The 16,136-nt window shown below is 37.3% G+C and overlaps 4 protein-coding genes across 4 annotated transcripts; all 4 read right to left on the bottom strand.

Moving 5' to 3' along the window:
• Nucleotides 1-948: 948 nt before the first annotated feature.
• LOC135193849 (trypsin, alkaline C-like) lies at nucleotides 949-2,086 on the bottom strand. The gene is made up of 4 exons (XM_064218020.1): nucleotides 2,038-2,086; nucleotides 1,747-1,894; nucleotides 1,414-1,660; nucleotides 949-1,277 (listed from the first exon to the last, which is right to left on the bottom strand). The coding sequence occupies exons 1-4, from the start codon at nucleotides 2,072-2,074 to the stop codon at nucleotides 990-992; spliced, it is 720 nt and encodes a 239-aa protein (XP_064074090.1). The 5' UTR covers nucleotides 2,075-2,086; the 3' UTR covers nucleotides 949-989.
• A 2,340-nt stretch (nucleotides 2,087-4,426) lies between these two features.
• LOC135193850 (trypsin, alkaline C-like) lies at nucleotides 4,427-5,572 on the bottom strand. The gene is made up of 4 exons (XM_064218021.1): nucleotides 5,499-5,572; nucleotides 5,208-5,355; nucleotides 4,875-5,121; nucleotides 4,427-4,738 (listed from the first exon to the last, which is right to left on the bottom strand). Exons 1-4 carry the CDS (start codon nucleotides 5,533-5,535, stop codon nucleotides 4,451-4,453), a joined length of 720 nt encoding a protein of 239 aa, XP_064074091.1. The 5' UTR covers nucleotides 5,536-5,572; the 3' UTR covers nucleotides 4,427-4,450.
• A 4,767-nt stretch (nucleotides 5,573-10,339) lies between these two features.
• LOC135193851 (trypsin, alkaline C-like) lies at nucleotides 10,340-11,548 on the bottom strand. Its single transcript, XM_064218022.1, has 4 exons — nucleotides 11,475-11,548; nucleotides 11,184-11,331; nucleotides 10,851-11,097; nucleotides 10,340-10,714 (listed from the first exon to the last, which is right to left on the bottom strand). Exons 1-4 carry the CDS (start codon nucleotides 11,509-11,511, stop codon nucleotides 10,427-10,429), a joined length of 720 nt encoding a protein of 239 aa, XP_064074092.1. The 5' UTR covers nucleotides 11,512-11,548; the 3' UTR covers nucleotides 10,340-10,426.
• A 3,018-nt stretch (nucleotides 11,549-14,566) lies between these two features.
• Nucleotides 14,567-15,707, bottom strand: LOC135193853 (trypsin, alkaline C-like). Its single transcript, XM_064218032.1, has 4 exons — nucleotides 15,634-15,707; nucleotides 15,343-15,490; nucleotides 15,010-15,256; nucleotides 14,567-14,873 (listed from the first exon to the last, which is right to left on the bottom strand). Exons 1-4 carry the CDS (start codon nucleotides 15,668-15,670, stop codon nucleotides 14,586-14,588), a joined length of 720 nt encoding a protein of 239 aa, XP_064074102.1. The 5' UTR covers nucleotides 15,671-15,707; the 3' UTR covers nucleotides 14,567-14,585.
• Between the last annotated feature and the right edge of the window lie 429 nt (nucleotides 15,708-16,136).

The following is a 16,136-nucleotide window of genomic DNA, read 5'->3' as shown; positions in this document are numbered from 1 at the left end:
TAAGTGATAAGGGAGGTCCACACTAGATTTTTTTTTTGGCCAAATAGGACATTATTTTTTGTGGAAGGCTTAAGAATATTATTTATGGATCTGTTTTGCAAATCACCTAATTCCATGGTGTAATTTCATAATCGTCAGTCCGGTATTTAAACACTTCCGGTTAAAACATTAACGACAGTAAGTCGTAAGTCGAATGGCAGTCGAAAAGCGAAAAAATCACGTCGCTTTTCATCTCATTCAGAATTCATGCCTAAAGTCGCGCCACTTCGGTAGAAGACCGCTGTTTTATTATTGCTCGTTAACTGAGAATACTGTAGTAATTGTTGGGATATTCAATCAAAAACAATTTTCTTAAGTTTTAGAGATTTTTGGTAACCTGCATTGAATTGAATTATGAGCCTTTTATTAACAAAATTGTATTTACGGCCAGAATATGAATGAGAAATGCAAGTGAACCGAGAAGGCTGGCTGTAGAACGTAAATGAAGCGACAAAAAAGTATGTTATCATAATCTCGTATCACGACACACAGCCGAGTTATCGCAAAAAAAATGGAACACTTTTTTCAAGATGGCGGCGGACGCACACGGAAATTGCTTTTCTAAGCCCCTCCTACAACATATTCAAAAATCAGCTTGATCGGTTTATTTGTATATGATGACTGGACTAATGAACGAGCTGTGCGACCTTTAAGTCAGATAGAACTTAATTTTACATATCACACTTTTAGGTCTCACTTCTATTGAATATCCTAAATAGGTAATACATTATCTCTTGTGATATTGCTGTACATATTGCCATCATATTTTTCTCATGTAAATTAATTACATAAGAATTTGTTTACATGATTTAAAAAAATCTATTATCCATAAAGGAAAGGAAGTCAATTAAAAAAAATGTTCGAGTGTAATAAATATGTATTATTTATAAAATAAATCTTTGGTAGGTACATGGCTAGGGGTCGTCTTTTGTTCGGATCGCGTCGTTATATTATACAGCGGTTCTGACGATCCAGTTGGTGAAATAAGCGATGGGGGTAGCGATAATGCCAGACCACGAGCTATTTCCGTGGTCGACTCCGCTAACGACACCCACTGTGACGTTGCCCAAGAACCAGGGACTGCCGCCGTCGGCGTTGGAGACGTTGAACCCTTGAGTCAGAGTTCCACAGAGGACGTTAGAAGTGGAGTTGAAAGTTGTCTGGTTGGCCGGTTGGTTGACACCGCAATGACTACCACTGACCGTCCTTACTTGAGCAAAGCTGAGAGAGTATGAGGACTGTAACAAAGAGAATAATATATTTATAGACTCAATCGATTATTAATTAATAACTTCATACAAGTACATAGAGCTCCCATACAGAAACGTATCATGGAATTAATATACAACTAATAATATTCAGTAATCGACTCACATTGCCACGACCCCAACCTCCTTGCGCCAAAACTATTCCATTAGGGATAATTGTCTGCGGCTCTGGAATAGCAGCCCGTTGTATGAGAGCGTTGTACGTGAGAACGGACGCTAGTCTCACTACGGAGATGTCGTGAACCTGGTTGGTAAAGTTTCCTGTGGGGTAGTTGGTCACACTGTCGACATAGTTGATGATACCACCGCTGTATCGGAACGCAGAGCCGGCGCGGATACGATGTAACGATGGTCTGAAAATATGAGCATTAAGATAATAAAATATAATAAGAGCAATTATTGTAAAATGTATTTTTAAATTAAGCACCGAAGAACTCACGATGTTGAGAAACAAGAGGCAGCAGAGAGCACGTATCTGGAGTTGAGGATGCTCGCGGCGCAAGTCTGCTCCCAGAAGCCCGACGGCTGGATAGTTTCCACTTGCACGATGGATGGGTATGTTTGCAAATAGTGAGCCGATGATGCACCTGATGGTCGAAATAGTTTTGTAGAAATAAACGCATCAACGAATCTCTTCTTTCAAGATACAGATTATATATAATTAAGGCCTTAACGTGAATAATTCTTTTGAAAATAAAAATAAATTATCGCTTCCCGATATACAACTTACCGACGAGGGCGAGACTCAATAACCAGATGAGAGCCATTTTAATTCGCTTCTTTGTTTGGAATGATCTTTTCCGATCTTACCTAATATTTATATACAAAAACTCTGTTATCTTTGAAGATTACAACAACATAATATATCTTTAATAAATTTATCGATACATAATACTGGCTACACAGATTATAGATTCTAAGTAAAAAAAATTTTATTACTTGATGTGAAAGGAATACCAAGAAAAAAATTTAATTTTTGCTTTTCTGCGAATCAATTAATATTATCTTGATTGTTTTTTTGTCTTATATTAAAATTTTACTCTAAAAATACAGACTTTTTAATTTTCGAGTATATTTTCGGCTTTAGTTGAATAATTTGTCAGATTATATAATTAGGCCAGTCAATAAAGCCCGTGAAGGTCAAGTAATTATTATCATTATGATTTTTTGATATGTGGTTTGGGACGTTAAAATAATAACAAATTAAAATTTTCAACCCTCTGGGGTGAACGCTAGGGGGTTGGGAGGATGAAAAGCGTTTTTGTTTAACCTTTTTTGTTCATTGCAAAATTAGTTATTAACAAAAAAGTATGTTTTCCAATAACAGTAGTAAAAACTTGTTTAAACGAGTTTAAATGTTTATAGAAATTTGTTAATTAGTAATTAATTGAAGAATCACCCTCAATGGTACTTGTTTTATTAGTTTTTCATAAACAAATTTAAATTTAATAATAATAAATGTGAAAAAAAGGGAAAGTAGGGCAAAATGATAGATAACTTAGAAAATTGTCTTTAACATTCGTAATACAGATACGAATTTTGCAAACAACATTTTATTATTATTTGTTAATTAACAATTACATGAAAATCATTGTTTTTAGTTTTAACAGCTCAAAAAAATTAAAGCAACATTTAAAAGAAAAATTAGAAAGACACTTCTTACACAACTGTTGCTTATTCATCTGGTCCTTCCTCGATGTCTTCAGTTCCGAGATATCTATCTTGCGGTTCTCCAAATTGGTCAGTTTCGACATTGAAAATGTTCGTTTCCACTAAATCAATCTCGACAACATCAAGTTCCACTTCATCAACTTCAAGTGTATGCCAGATAGTAAGGAGTATCAGGTCAAAAACGGCCACGGCTTCAACCATGCTAGGTTGGAGTCAAAGTCAAAATATAATCTAAACAAAGAAGTATTAAAGTAGCTAACTGATTGTCCAAAATCTACCACCGGTTTGGACATAAACACCTCGGACTTGAGAAGAACCGGCGAAAGAGACTTAACCTTATTTTTTTCATTTTAAATTTTACATTTGTTATTAGCAATCTTATATATAAAATTCTCGTGTCACCGTGTTTGTCATCAAACTCCACCGAAACGGCTTGACCGATTTTTGTGATTAGGGTCTAAAAATAAGGCGCATTTTTCAGACCCTTAAGTGATAAGGGAGGTCCACACTAGATTTTTTTTTTGTCCAAATAGGACATTATTTTTTGTGGAAGGCTTAAGAATATTATTTATGGATCTGTTTTGCAAATCACCTAATTCCATGGTGTAATTTCATAATCGTCAGTCCGATATTTAAACACTTCCGGTTAAAACACTAACGACAGTAAGTCGTAAGTCGAATGGCAGTCGAAAAGCGAAAAAATCACGTCGCTTTTCATCTCATTCAGAATTCATGCCTAAAGTCGCGCCGCTTCGGTAAAACATCGCTGTTTTATTATTACTCGTTAACAGAATACTGTAGTAATTGTTGGGATATTCCATCAGAAACAATTTTCTTAAGTTTTAGAGATTTTTGGTAACCTGCATTGAATTGAGTTATGAGCCTTTTATTAACAAAATTGTATTTACGGCCAAAATATGAATGAGAAATGCAAGTGAACCGAGAAGGCTGTCTGTAGAACGTAAATGAAGCGACAAAAAAGTATCTTATCATAATCTCGTATCACGACACACAGCCGAGTTATCGCAAAAAAAATGGAACACTTTTTTCAATATGGCGGCGGACGGACACGGAAATCGCTTTTCTAAGCCCCTCCTACAACATATTCAAAAATCAGCTTGATCGGTTTATTTGTATATGATGACTGGACTAATCAACGAGTTGTGCGACCTTTAAGTCAGATAGAACTTAATTTTATATATCACACTTTTAGGTCTAACTTCTATTGAATACCCTAAACAGGTAATACGTTATCTCTTGTGATATTGCTTTACATATTGCCATCATATTTTTCTCATGTAAATTAATTACATAAGAATTTGTTTACATGATTTAAAAAAATCTATTATCCATAAAGGAAAGGAAGTCAATTAAAAAAATGTTCGAGTGTAATAAATATGTATTATTTATAAAATAAATCTTTGGTAGGTACATGGCTAGGGGTCGTCTTTCGTTCGGATCGCGTCGTTATATTATACAGCGGTTCTGACGATCCAGTTGGTGAAATAAGCGATGGGGGTAGCGATAATGCCAGACCACGAGCTATTTCCGTGGTCGACTCCGCTAACGACACCCACTGTGACGTTGCCCAAGAACCAGGGACTGCCGCCGTCGGCGTTGGAGACGTTGAACCCTTGAGTAAGAGTTCCACAGAGGACGTTAGAAGTGGAGTTGAAAGTTGTCTGGTTGGCCGGTTGGTTGACACCGCAATGACTACCACTGACCGTCCTTACTTGAGCAAAGCTGAGAGAGTATGAGGACTGTAACAAAGAGAATAATATATTTATAGACTCAATCGATTATTAATTAATAATTTCATACAAGTACATAGAGCTCCCATACGGAAACGTATCATGAAATTAATATACAACTAATAATATTCAGTAATCAACTCACATTGCCACGACCCCAACCTCCTTGCGCCAAAACTATTCCATTAGGGATAATTGTCTGCGGCTCTGGAATAGCAGCCCGTTGTATGAGAGCGTTGTACGTGAGAACGGACGCTAGTCTCACTACGGAGATGTCGTGAACCTGGTTGGTAAAGTTTCCTGTGGGGTAGTTGGTCACACTGTCGACATAGTTGATGATACCACCGCTGTATCGGAACGCAGCGCCGGCGCGGATACGATGTAACGATGGTCTGAAAATATGAGCATTAAGATAATAAAATATAATAAGAGCAATTATTGTAAAATGTATTCTTAAATTAAGCACCGAAGAACTCACGATGTTGAGAAACAAGAGGCAGCAGAGAGCACGTATCTGGAGTTGAGGATGCTCGCGGCGCAAGTCTGCTCCCAGAAGCCCGACGGCTGGATAGTTTCCACTTGCACGATGGATGGGTATGTTTGCAAATAGTGAGCCGATGATGCACCTGATGGTCGAAATAGTTTTGTAGAAATAAACGCATCAACGAATCTCTTCTTTCAAGATACAGATTATATATAAATAAGGCCTTAACGTGAATAAGTCTTTTGAAAATAAAAATAAATTATCGCTTCCCGATATAAAACTTACCGACGAGGGCGAGACTCAATAACCAGATGAGAGCCATTTTAATTCGCTTCTTTGTTTCGAATGATCTTTTCCGATCTTACCTAATATTTATATACAAAAACTCTGTTATCTTTGAAGATTACAACAACATAATATATCTTTAATAAATTTATCGATACATAATACTGGCTAGACAGATTATAGATTCTAAGTAAAAAAAATTTTATTACTTGATGTCAAGAAAAAAACAAATTTTTGCTTTTCTGCGAATCAATTAATATTATCTTAATGTTTTTTTTTGTCTTATATTAAATCTTTACTCTAAAAATACAAGATAAAAATACAGATAGTAAGGAGTATCAGGTCAAATACGGCCTCGGCTTAGCCCATGCTAGGTAAGAGTCAAAGTCAAAATATAATCTAAACAAAGAACTTTTAAAGTAGCCAACTGATTGACAAAAATCTACCACCGGTTTGGACATAAGCACCTCGGACCTGCGAAGAACCGGCGAAAGAGACTTAATCTTATTTATTTCATTTGAAATTTTATTAGCAATCTTATATATAAAATCCTCGTATTACAGTGTTTGTAAGCAAACTCCCCCGAAACGGCTTGACCGATTTTTATGTTTTTTTTGTGTATATTTGGTGGGTCTAAGACTAGGGCGCAACTATTTTTCAGACGGATTTTTTTTTATGTCCAAATAGGACAATTTTTTTGTGGAAGTCTTAATAATATAATTTATGGATCTGTTTTGCAAATCACCTAATTCCATGGTGTAATTTCGTCATCGTCATATATTTATTAAATAAAATTTATGGGAATTTAGAATAACATGTGTATATTCCATAGAAAAACTGAACATACTTAAAATACTCCTTCTGTTATACAAGTCGGTTAAAAAATACGAAAATATTGTTGATCAGGCCTTGATTCTTTCTTAGAATAAAGACCCTTCGGCAGCGAAAGTGGATAGCAGTTAGTTGATAATTGAAGGCTTTAAATTTGATACATAATTCAATTTGATACTTTAATACATAACTAGCTACATGTCCCGGGTTTGCAGCAGTAGAATAAGGTTTCACATAAAATAACAATCGGTTTACAAACCGCACATCAGTAAAACACCCAGTCGGCATGAATTCATCCGAAATCAACAGTCATCGTCAGCTTTCAGCCCAGCTTTTCTCGTGAATACCATCAATGGTGAAAACCATAAAAGAATCCGTTCAGTAGTTCTTGAGGTTAATGCCGTCACTCAACTAGACTGACAGACGCAACGGGGCAATCTGTATTATAATATTTATTGATCATTTGATGCACAAACATTGAGCCCATAGAATCAATATTTTATTATCATTTTAAACATTCCAAACTAAATATGTCTTATATTAAGTCAACATTACTGTGAATTACTATTCTCAAACATTTTCAAAGATTTAACCCTTAAACTTTGCTTTACGAATGATTAAAGATAAAAAAAATATCACAAGGACTAACGACAGGTAAGTGGTAAGTCGAACGCCAGTTGAAAAGTGAAAAAATCACGTCGCTTTTCATCTCATTCAGAATTCATGCCTAAAGTCGCGCCGCTTCGGTAGAACACCGCTGTATTTTACTAGTTAACAGAATACTGTAGTAATTGTTGGGATATTCCATCAGAAACAATTTTCTTAAGTTACAGAGATTTTTGGTAACCTGCATTGAATTGAATTATGCGCCTTTAATTTACAGAATTTTATTTACGGCAAGAATATGAATGAAACACGATTTCAAGTAGGTTTAATAGTTTTCTCTTAAACTTTTTTTTTTTTATATTAGAGGTGGCAAACGAGCAGGAGGCTCACCTGATGGAAAGTAACTACCACCGCCCATGGATATCTGCAACACCGGGGGACTTGCAGGGGCGTTGCTGGTTCCACAGAGTGGTTGTGCGAGGCAGAAAATGTCTTAAAAATCGCGCTGTTGTGAATTTTCGGACATCTAGGTGGTGCGGGTGATATTTTGAATTTTGACGAGATGTCCTAAGGTGAAATTCAGCAGCTGGGATTAATCCGAACAATTCCTCGGAACATTCCCCGTGAAAAAATCTGTAGAAGATGCAGAGCGATCCAACATCTCTACGTAAAGCCAAAGGGTCAAGCATATCGGAAAGGGCTTGATCGTCGATAATTCGAGCCGCTCTACGTTGGATACGGTCAAATGGAAGGAGCTGGTACTGGGGAGCACCCGCCCAGAGGTGAGAGCAGTACTCCATGTGAGGCCGAATTTGCGCCTTGTATAGTCTTAGACGATGGGCCGACGTGAAATACTGTCTTGCCTTGCTGAGCACACCGAGCTTTTTTGATGCTAATTTGGCTTTGCCTTCCAATTGACCGCGGAACTGAACGAGGCTCGAAACATCGACGCCAAGTATTCCGATACTAGCTGTGGCGGCTAACGGAATGTTCTCGAATCGTGGAGATACGACAAATGGTGTTTTTTTAGCAGTTAACGCGCAAACTTGCGTCTTTTTGGGGTTGAAATGGACTAGGTTTAGCCGGCCCCATTTCTTCCATGTGATTCCATGTGACTTTGTTTAACGAAGACTCGATTTCAGACACAAGTTTGTTCCGGTTTTCTTCGACGTTTTCCAGAGAAATATTAACACGGCCGGTGTATGAGGTGCTGTCGTCTGCATAGCAGTGAATGTTACTGATTTGCAACAAGTCATTGATATGCAGAAGAAACAGAGTGGGTGATAGAAGCCTTGTGGAACACCAGCATTGACGAATTTTAAGTCGGAGCATGCACCGTCGACAACGACCTTGATGCTCCGATCTGCCAAAAAACTGGTAATCCAATTGAGTAATTTCCCGGGAAGCCCATAGGAAGGAAGCTTCGAAAGAAGCGCTTTGTGCCACACGCGATCGAAGGCCTTGGCTATGTCCAGACTGGCTGCTAATGCCTCCCCCTTGCTCTCAACTGCTTCCGCCCAGCTATGAGTAAGGTAAACCAGAAGATCACCGGCTGAGCGACCCCGACGGAAACCATACTGGCGGTCGCTAATCAGCTGGTACTCCTCTAGGTACCGCAGGAGCTGGCAGTTTATAATGGACTCCATTACCTTGGAGAACAAGGAGGTGATGGCTATAGGCCTATAATTGGACGGGTCTGAGCGGTTGCCCTTTTTAGGGATCGGATGTACCAAAGCAGTCTTCCAGAAGTTCGGGAAGACGCCGAATGCATAGGATTGCCGGAAAAGACGAGTTAAGACCGGCGCCAACTCGGGAGCACAAGTCCGTAGCACGATTGAAGGGATGCCATCGGGTCCACTCGACTTATGAATATCCAAGGAAAGAAGTGCTTTACGAACTACACTTTGCCGGAATTTAACCTCCGGCATCGTGGTATCACACTGCGGGATTGTTGGTGGTGACTTTCCTCGGTCATCCAGAGTCGAGTTCGCCGCGAAGAGAGAGCCTAAAAGATCAGCTTTCTCCTTCGCTGTATGGGCCAATAACTTACCGTCCTTGTGCAGAGATGGTAAGGAAGGCTGACAGAAATTCCCTAAGACAGCCTTGGCGAGAGACCAGAACGCACGTGTTCCTGAAGGGAGGCGCACCAGTCTCTCGCCAATTCTGCCAATGTACTCCGTCTTCGCCTTAGCAATCACGTTTTTGAAGAACCTAGAGGCAGAGTTATATTCCTTTCTGAATGCGCTGGTATTTACATCACGAGACACCGATGCGCCAGCCCAGTCTTGATAGCGTTCCCATTTTCGGCGTGAAGCCGTTTTGCAGAAACGACCAAACCAGGGCTGGGACTTGCCACCGACGGGGACCGCAGACTATGGAATGAATAGTTCCATACCATTTCATATTTATATCATATCATATTCATATCATTGTTCAACTAGTTTGATGTTATTAAGTTTTTTTTCACATTACATTGTAATCCGATGAGCAAAATATACATTTATAAGGCACACAATTAATAACGAAAAGTATAAAGTTGCTAACGTATCTGTATCTTCTGTGACTAAGTTGCCGCCGCTGAAGCATCTCTTCCAGGAAACTTAACTTATATTTGACATCTTATTCGTAAACTATGTAGAAATAGGCTCAATAAATAAAGTAGATACTGATTGCGAATAAAATAATAAACATATTATTAAGTATACAATCACTGAAACAATATAGTTAAGAACTTTAATTTTTTTATCAATTTCCTTAACGAAGGTCATTCTTTTAATCTAGCCAGCTGACCATAAATAAATATATATATATAGTATTTACATACTAATTACATTTATACTTACGCGTAAAAGCGTTATTTCAGCGAGAAAAAAGAAAAAAAAATTGCTCTCATTCAATTTTTGCAATGTAGTCCAATCATTATAGACAAAAAACAGGCAGAGAAATGCAAGTGAACCGTGAAGGCTGGCTGTAGAACGTAAATGAAGCGACAAAAAAGTATCTTATCATAATCTCGTATCACGATACACAGTCGAGTTATCGCAAAAAAAAATTCAATCCTTTTTTCAATATGGCGGCGGACGCACATAGGAAATCACTTTTCTAAGCCCCTCCTACAACATATTCAAAAATCAGCTTGATCGGTTTATTTGTATATGATGACTGGACTAATGAACGAGCTGTGCGACCTTTAAGTCAGATAGAACTTAATTTTATATATCACACTTTTAGGTCTAACTTCTATTGAATATCCTAAACAGGTAATACGTTATCTCTTGTGATATTGCTTTACATATTGCCATCATATTTTTCTCATGTAAATTAATTAAATAAGAATTTGTTTACATGATTTAAAAAACTCTATTATCCATAAAGGAAAGGAAGTCAATTAAAAAAAATGTTCGAGTGTAATAAATATGTATTATTTATAAAATAAATCTTTTGTAGGTACATGGCTAGGGGTCGTCTTTAGTTCGGATCACGTCGTTATATTATACAGCGGTTCTGACGATCCAGTTGGTGAAATAAGCGATGGGGGTAGCGATAATGCCAGACCACGAGCTATTTCCGTGGTCGACTCCGCTAACGACACCCACTGTGACGTTGCCCAAGAACCAGGGACTGCCGCCGTCAGCGTTGGAGACGTTGAACCCTTGAGTCAGAGTTCCACAGAGGACGTTAGAAGTGGAGTTGAAAGTTGTCTGGTTGGCCGGTTGGTTGACACCGCAATGACTACCACTGACCGTCCTTACTTGAGCAAAGCTGAGAGAGTATGAGGACTGTAACAAAGAGAATAATATATTTATAGACTCAATCGATTATTAATTAATAACTTCATACAAGTACATAGAGCTCCCATACAGAAACGTATCATGGAATTATTATACAACTAATAATATTCAGTAATCAACTCACATTGCCACGACCCCAACCTCCTTGCGCCAAAACTATTCCATTAGGGATAATTGTCTGCGGCTCTGGAATAGCAGCCCGTTGTATGAGAGCGTTGTACGTGAGAACGGACGCTAGTCTCACTACGGAGATGTCGTGAACCTGGTTGGTAAAGTTTCCTGTGGGGTAGTTGGTCACACTGTCGACATAGTTGATGATACCACCGCTGTATCGGAACGCAGCGCCGGCGCGGATACGATGTAACGATGGTCTGAAAATATGAGCATTAAGATAATAAAATATAATAAGAGCAATTATTGTAAAATGTATTCTTAAATTAAGCACCGAAGAACTCACGATGTTGAGAAACAAGAGGCAGCAGAGAGCACGTATCTGGAGTTGAGGATGCTCGCGGCGCAAGTCTGCTCCCAGAAGCCCGACGGCTGGATAGTTTCCACTTGCACGATGGATGGGTATGTTTGCAAATAGTTAGCCGATGATGCACCTGATGGTCGAAATAGTTTTGTAGAAATAAACGCATCAACGAATCTCTTCTTTCAAGATACAGATTATATATAAATAAGGCCTTAACGTGAATAATTCTTTTGAAAATAAAAATAAATTATCACTTCCCGATATAAAACTTACCGACGAGGGCGAGACTCAATAACCAGATGAGAGCCATTTTAATTCGCTTCTTTGTTTCGAATGATCTTTTCCGATCTTACCTAATATTTATATACAAAAACTCTGTTATCTTTGAAGATTACAACAACATAATATATCTTTAATAACTTTATCGATACGGGCTAAACAGACAGATTATAGATTCTAAGTAAAAAATATTTTATAACTTGATGTGAAAGGAATACCAAGAAAAAAATTAAATTTTTGCTTTTCTGCGAATCAATTAATATCATCTTGATGGTTTTTTGTCTTATATTAAAACTTTAGTCTAAAAATACACACTTTTTAATTTTCGAGCATATTTTCGGCTTTAGTTGAATAATTTGTCAGATTATATAATTTTAAGCTCCAAGTTTTGTTCGTGCACAATTGTCAAAGAACGTTATTCCAGCATTCCCTTATTCATTCCGTTAAATTATAGATATTGTTTCTTTATTTAACAATACTTACTTTTGAATAATTACAGACACATCACGTGATATCTATCAATGAGTCAAATACTATAAATAATTACTTCATAGTCAATAATTTGTATTTATGTGTGGTGAATCTATTAAAATACAGGTAGAGAAATATTATTTATTGTTATATGAATCTGTTGGCAGTGTGTGTCATACATAGTATTTACCATGGCGTCGGTAGAAAGGTCATTACCGTCTTATCCAGGTTTCGAAGACCACGGAGCCGGTGCTAAAGCCCCCGGTGTTATTATTATTCTCGAACAGATATGCAACATCAACTTTTATACAAGTGTTACAAGTTAAAAAGCACATGAGGCAACAGTTCCCAAGACCTGCAGCGCATTGATGATGTAAGCAATGGTTAATATTACTTACAGGGTGAATGTCTATGGGCGCTGGTGACTTATCAGCAGGTGGCCCATGTCCCCGTACACATATTTAAAAAAAAATCTATGCCAGATAGTAAGGAGTATCAGGTCAAATACGGCGACGGCTTCACCCATGCTAGGTCAAAGTTAAAATATAATCTAAACAAAGAAGTAGAAGTATTAAAGTAGCTAACTGATTGTCAAAAATCTACCACCGGTTTGGACATAAACACCTCGGACTTGAGAAGAACCGGCGAAAGAGACTTAACCTTATTTTTTTCATTTTAGATTTTACATTTGTAATTAGCAATCTTATATATAAAATTCTCGTGTCACCGTGTTTGTCATCAAACTCCACCGAAACGGCTTGACCGATTTTTGTGATTAGGGTCTAAAAATAAGGCGCATTTTTCAGACCCTTAAGTGATAAGGGAGGTCCACACTAGATTTTTTTTTATGTCCAAATAGGACATTTTTTTTTGTGGAAGGCTTAAGAATATTATTTATGGATCTGTTTTGCAAATCACCTAATTCCATGGTGTAATTTTATAATCGTCAGTCCGGTATTTATTTCACAAGGACTAACGACAGGTAAGTCGTAAGTCGAACGCCAGTCGAAAAGCGAAAAAATCACGTCGCTTTTCATCTCATTCAGAATTCATGCCTAAAGTCGCGCCACTTCGGTAGAAGACCGCTGTTTTATTATTGCTCGTTAACTGAGTATACTGTAGTAATTATTGGGATATTCCATCAGAAACAATTTTCTTAAGTTTTAGAGATTTTTGGTAACCTGCATTGAACTGAGTTATGCGCTTTTTATTTACAAAATTGTATTTACAGCCAGAATATGAATGAAACACAATTTCAAATAGGTTTACTTACATAGTGCTGTTACCAGTATTTATGATCAGAATCTATATAATGAATTGATACCATTTTTAATGTTACGTGCTGTCATACAAGCACTTTTCACAAAACAAAATACAAACATTTATATCCCCCTTTACAATAACGTAAGTGAGCAATTTTAAAAAATTGTTCCTCTGTGCTCACGTACTATTCGGTTCGGGAATTCCACACAATTAAAAAGTCCCGGGACACGAGACAGCCTACAATCGAAGTCCCTGCAATTCCATTGACATCCAGACTTTTTAGATTTTTTCCATTTGTTTTCTAAGAGAGGTAAACCACTTTTTGTAGAATTTTAATTTAGTTAATTTCTGGTCAAAATTATTTAAAAATCAACAATTATTTAACAGAAAATTTATTCTTAATAGCTTTAACGGTAATTCCAGTCTTAATAATTGCTTTTTTATTTCTTTTAATCACACACACTTTCACCTTTAAGCAGTTAAATCTTATAGTTATCAGAGATACGAGACGTCCCGCGACCCAAACCCTGTCACCCGCATACTTTGAGTCACTCATAATGAATGCGAGTTCACCGGCGTGAAATACGTTTTGTGACGAGTTCATTGTTCAGCTAGTTTGATGTTATTAAGTTTTTTTTCACATTACATTGTAATCCGATGAGCAAAATATACATTTATAAGGCACACAATTAATAACGTCATTCTTTTAATCTAGCTAGCTGACCATACATAAATATATATAGCTAAAATGTCTTCGTTGACTTTAATTTGCCCTCATTCAATTTTTGCAATGTAGTCCAATCATTATAGACAAAAAACAGGCTGCGAAATGCAAGTGAACCGAGAAGGCTGGCTGTAGAACGTAAATGAAGCGACAAAAAAGTATCTTATCATAATCTCGTATCACGACACACAGCCGAGTTATCGCAAAAAAATGCAACACTTTTTTCAAGATGGCGACGGACGCACATAGAAAATCACTTTTCTAAGCCCCTCCTACAACATATTCAAAAATCAGCTTGATCGGTTTATTTGTATATGATGACTGGACTAATGAACGAGCTGTGCGACCTTTAAGTCAGATAGAACTTAATTTTATATATCACACTTTTAGGTCTAACTTCTATTGAATATCCTAAACAGGTAATACGTTATCTCTTGTGATATTGCTTTACATATTGCCATCATATTTTTCTCATGTAAATTAATTACATAAGAATTTGTTTACATGATTTAAAAAATCTATTATCCATAAAGGAAAGGAAGTAAATTAAAAAAAATGTTCGAGTAATAAATATGTATTATTTATAAAATAAATCTTTGGTAGGTACATGGCTAGGGGTCGTCTTTCGTTCGGATCGCGTCGTTATATTATACAGCGGTTCTGACGATCCAGTTGGTGAAATAAGCGATGGGGGTAGCGATAATGCCAGACCACGAGCTATTTCCGTGGTCGACTCCGCTAACGACACCCACTGTGACGTTGCCCAAGAACCAGGGACTGCCGCCGTCAGCGTTGGAGACGTTGAACCCTTGAGTCAGAGTTCCACAGAGGACGTTAGAAGTGGAGTTGAAAGTTGTCTGGTTGGCCGGTTGGTTGACACCGCAATGACTACCACTGACCGTCCTTACTTGAGCAAAGCTGAGAGAGTATGAGGACTGTAACAAAGAGAATAATATATTTATAGACTCAATCGATTATTAATTAATAATTTCATACAAGTACATAGAGCTCCCATACGGAAACGTATCATGGAATTAATATACAACTAATAATATTCAGTAATCAACTCACGTTGCCACGACCCCAACCTCCTTGCGCCAAAACTATTCCATTAGGGATAATTGTCTGCGGCTCTGGAATAGCAGCCCGTTGTATGAGAGCGTTGTACGTGAGAACGGACGCTAGTCTCACTACGGAGATGTCGTGAACCTGGTTGGTAAAGTTTCCTGTGGGGTAGTTGGTCACACTGTCGACATAGTTGATGATACCACCGCTGTATCGGGACGCAGCGCCGGCGCGGATACGATGTAACGATGGTCTGAAAATATGAGCATTAAGATAATAAAATATAATAAGAGCAATTATTGTAAAATGTATTCTTAAATTAAGCACCGAAGAACTCACGATGTTGAGAAACAAGAGGCAGCAGAGAGCACGTATCTGGAGTTGAGGATGCTCGCGGCGCAAGTCTGCTCCCAGAAGCCCGACGGCTGGATAGTTTCCACTTGCACGATGGATGGGTATGTTTGCAAATAGTTAGCCGATGATGCACCTGATGGTCGAAATAGTTTTGTAGAAATAAACGCATCAACGAATCTCTTCTTTCAAGATACAGATTATATATAATTAAGGCCTTAACGTGAATAATTCTTTTGAAAATAAAAATAAATTATCGCTTCCCGATATAAAACTTACCGACGAGGGCGAGACTCAATAACCAGATGAGAGCCATTTTAATTCGCTTCTTTGTTTCGAATGATCTTTTCCGATCTTACCTAATATTTATATACAAAAACTCTGTTATCTTTGAAGATTACAACAACATAATATATCTTTAATAAATTTATCGATACATAATACTGGCTAGATAGATTATAGATTCTAAGTAAAAAAAAAATTATTACTTGATGTCAAGAAAAAAAACAAATTTTTGCTTTTCTGCGAATCAATTAATATTATCTTAATGTTTTTATTGTCTTATATTAAATCTTTACTCTAAAAATACAAGATAAAAATACAGATAGTAAGGACTATCAGGTCAAATACGGCCTCGGCTTAGCCCATGCTAGGTAAGAGTCAAAGTCAAAATATAATCTAAACAAAGAAGTATTAAAGTAGCTAACTGATTGACAAAAATCTACCACCGGTTTGGACATAAGCACCTCGGACCTGCGAAGAACCGGCGAAAGAGACTTAAT

Source organism: Vanessa tameamea, chromosome 20, assembly GCF_037043105.1.
Source record: "Vanessa tameamea isolate UH-Manoa-2023 chromosome 20, ilVanTame1 primary haplotype, whole genome shotgun sequence".
In the NCBI taxonomy this organism is placed as follows: domain Eukaryota; kingdom Metazoa; phylum Arthropoda; class Insecta; order Lepidoptera; family Nymphalidae; genus Vanessa; species Vanessa tameamea.
Note: the sequence above shows the minus strand (reverse complement) of the source record. Positions and strands in the feature narration are given on the sequence as shown.

Bases quoted from the DNA above. Each gene is read 5' to 3' on its own strand.
- LOC135193849 (XM_064218020.1), bottom strand. From the start codon at position 2,074: ATGGCTCTCATCTGGTTATTGAGTCTCGCCCTCGTCG. The intron at 1,661-1,746 runs GTGAGTTCTTCG...TCATATTTTCAG, and splicing joins GCCTCTTGTTTCTCAACATC to ACCATCGTTACATCGTATCC. The intron at 1,278-1,413 runs GTGAGTCGATTA...TCTTTGTTACAG, and splicing joins GAGGTTGGGGTCGTGGCAAT to TCCTCATACTCTCTCAGCTT.
- LOC135193850 (XM_064218021.1), bottom strand. From the start codon at position 5,535: ATGGCTCTCATCTGGTTATTGAGTCTCGCCCTCGTCG. The intron at 5,356-5,498 runs GTAAGTTTTATA...TTCGACCATCAG, and splicing joins ATTGAGTCTCGCCCTCGTCG to GTGCATCATCGGCTCACTAT. The intron at 4,739-4,874 runs GTGAGTTGATTA...TCTTTGTTACAG, and splicing joins GAGGTTGGGGTCGTGGCAAT to TCCTCATACTCTCTCAGCTT.
- LOC135193851 (XM_064218022.1), bottom strand. From the start codon at position 11,511: ATGGCTCTCATCTGGTTATTGAGTCTCGCCCTCGTCG. The intron at 11,332-11,474 runs GTAAGTTTTATA...TTCGACCATCAG, and splicing joins ATTGAGTCTCGCCCTCGTCG to GTGCATCATCGGCTAACTAT. The intron at 11,098-11,183 runs GTGAGTTCTTCG...TCATATTTTCAG, and splicing joins GCCTCTTGTTTCTCAACATC to ACCATCGTTACATCGTATCC.
- LOC135193853 (XM_064218032.1), bottom strand. From the start codon at position 15,670: ATGGCTCTCATCTGGTTATTGAGTCTCGCCCTCGTCG. The intron at 15,491-15,633 runs GTAAGTTTTATA...TTCGACCATCAG, and splicing joins ATTGAGTCTCGCCCTCGTCG to GTGCATCATCGGCTAACTAT. The intron at 14,874-15,009 runs GTGAGTTGATTA...TCTTTGTTACAG, and splicing joins GAGGTTGGGGTCGTGGCAAC to TCCTCATACTCTCTCAGCTT.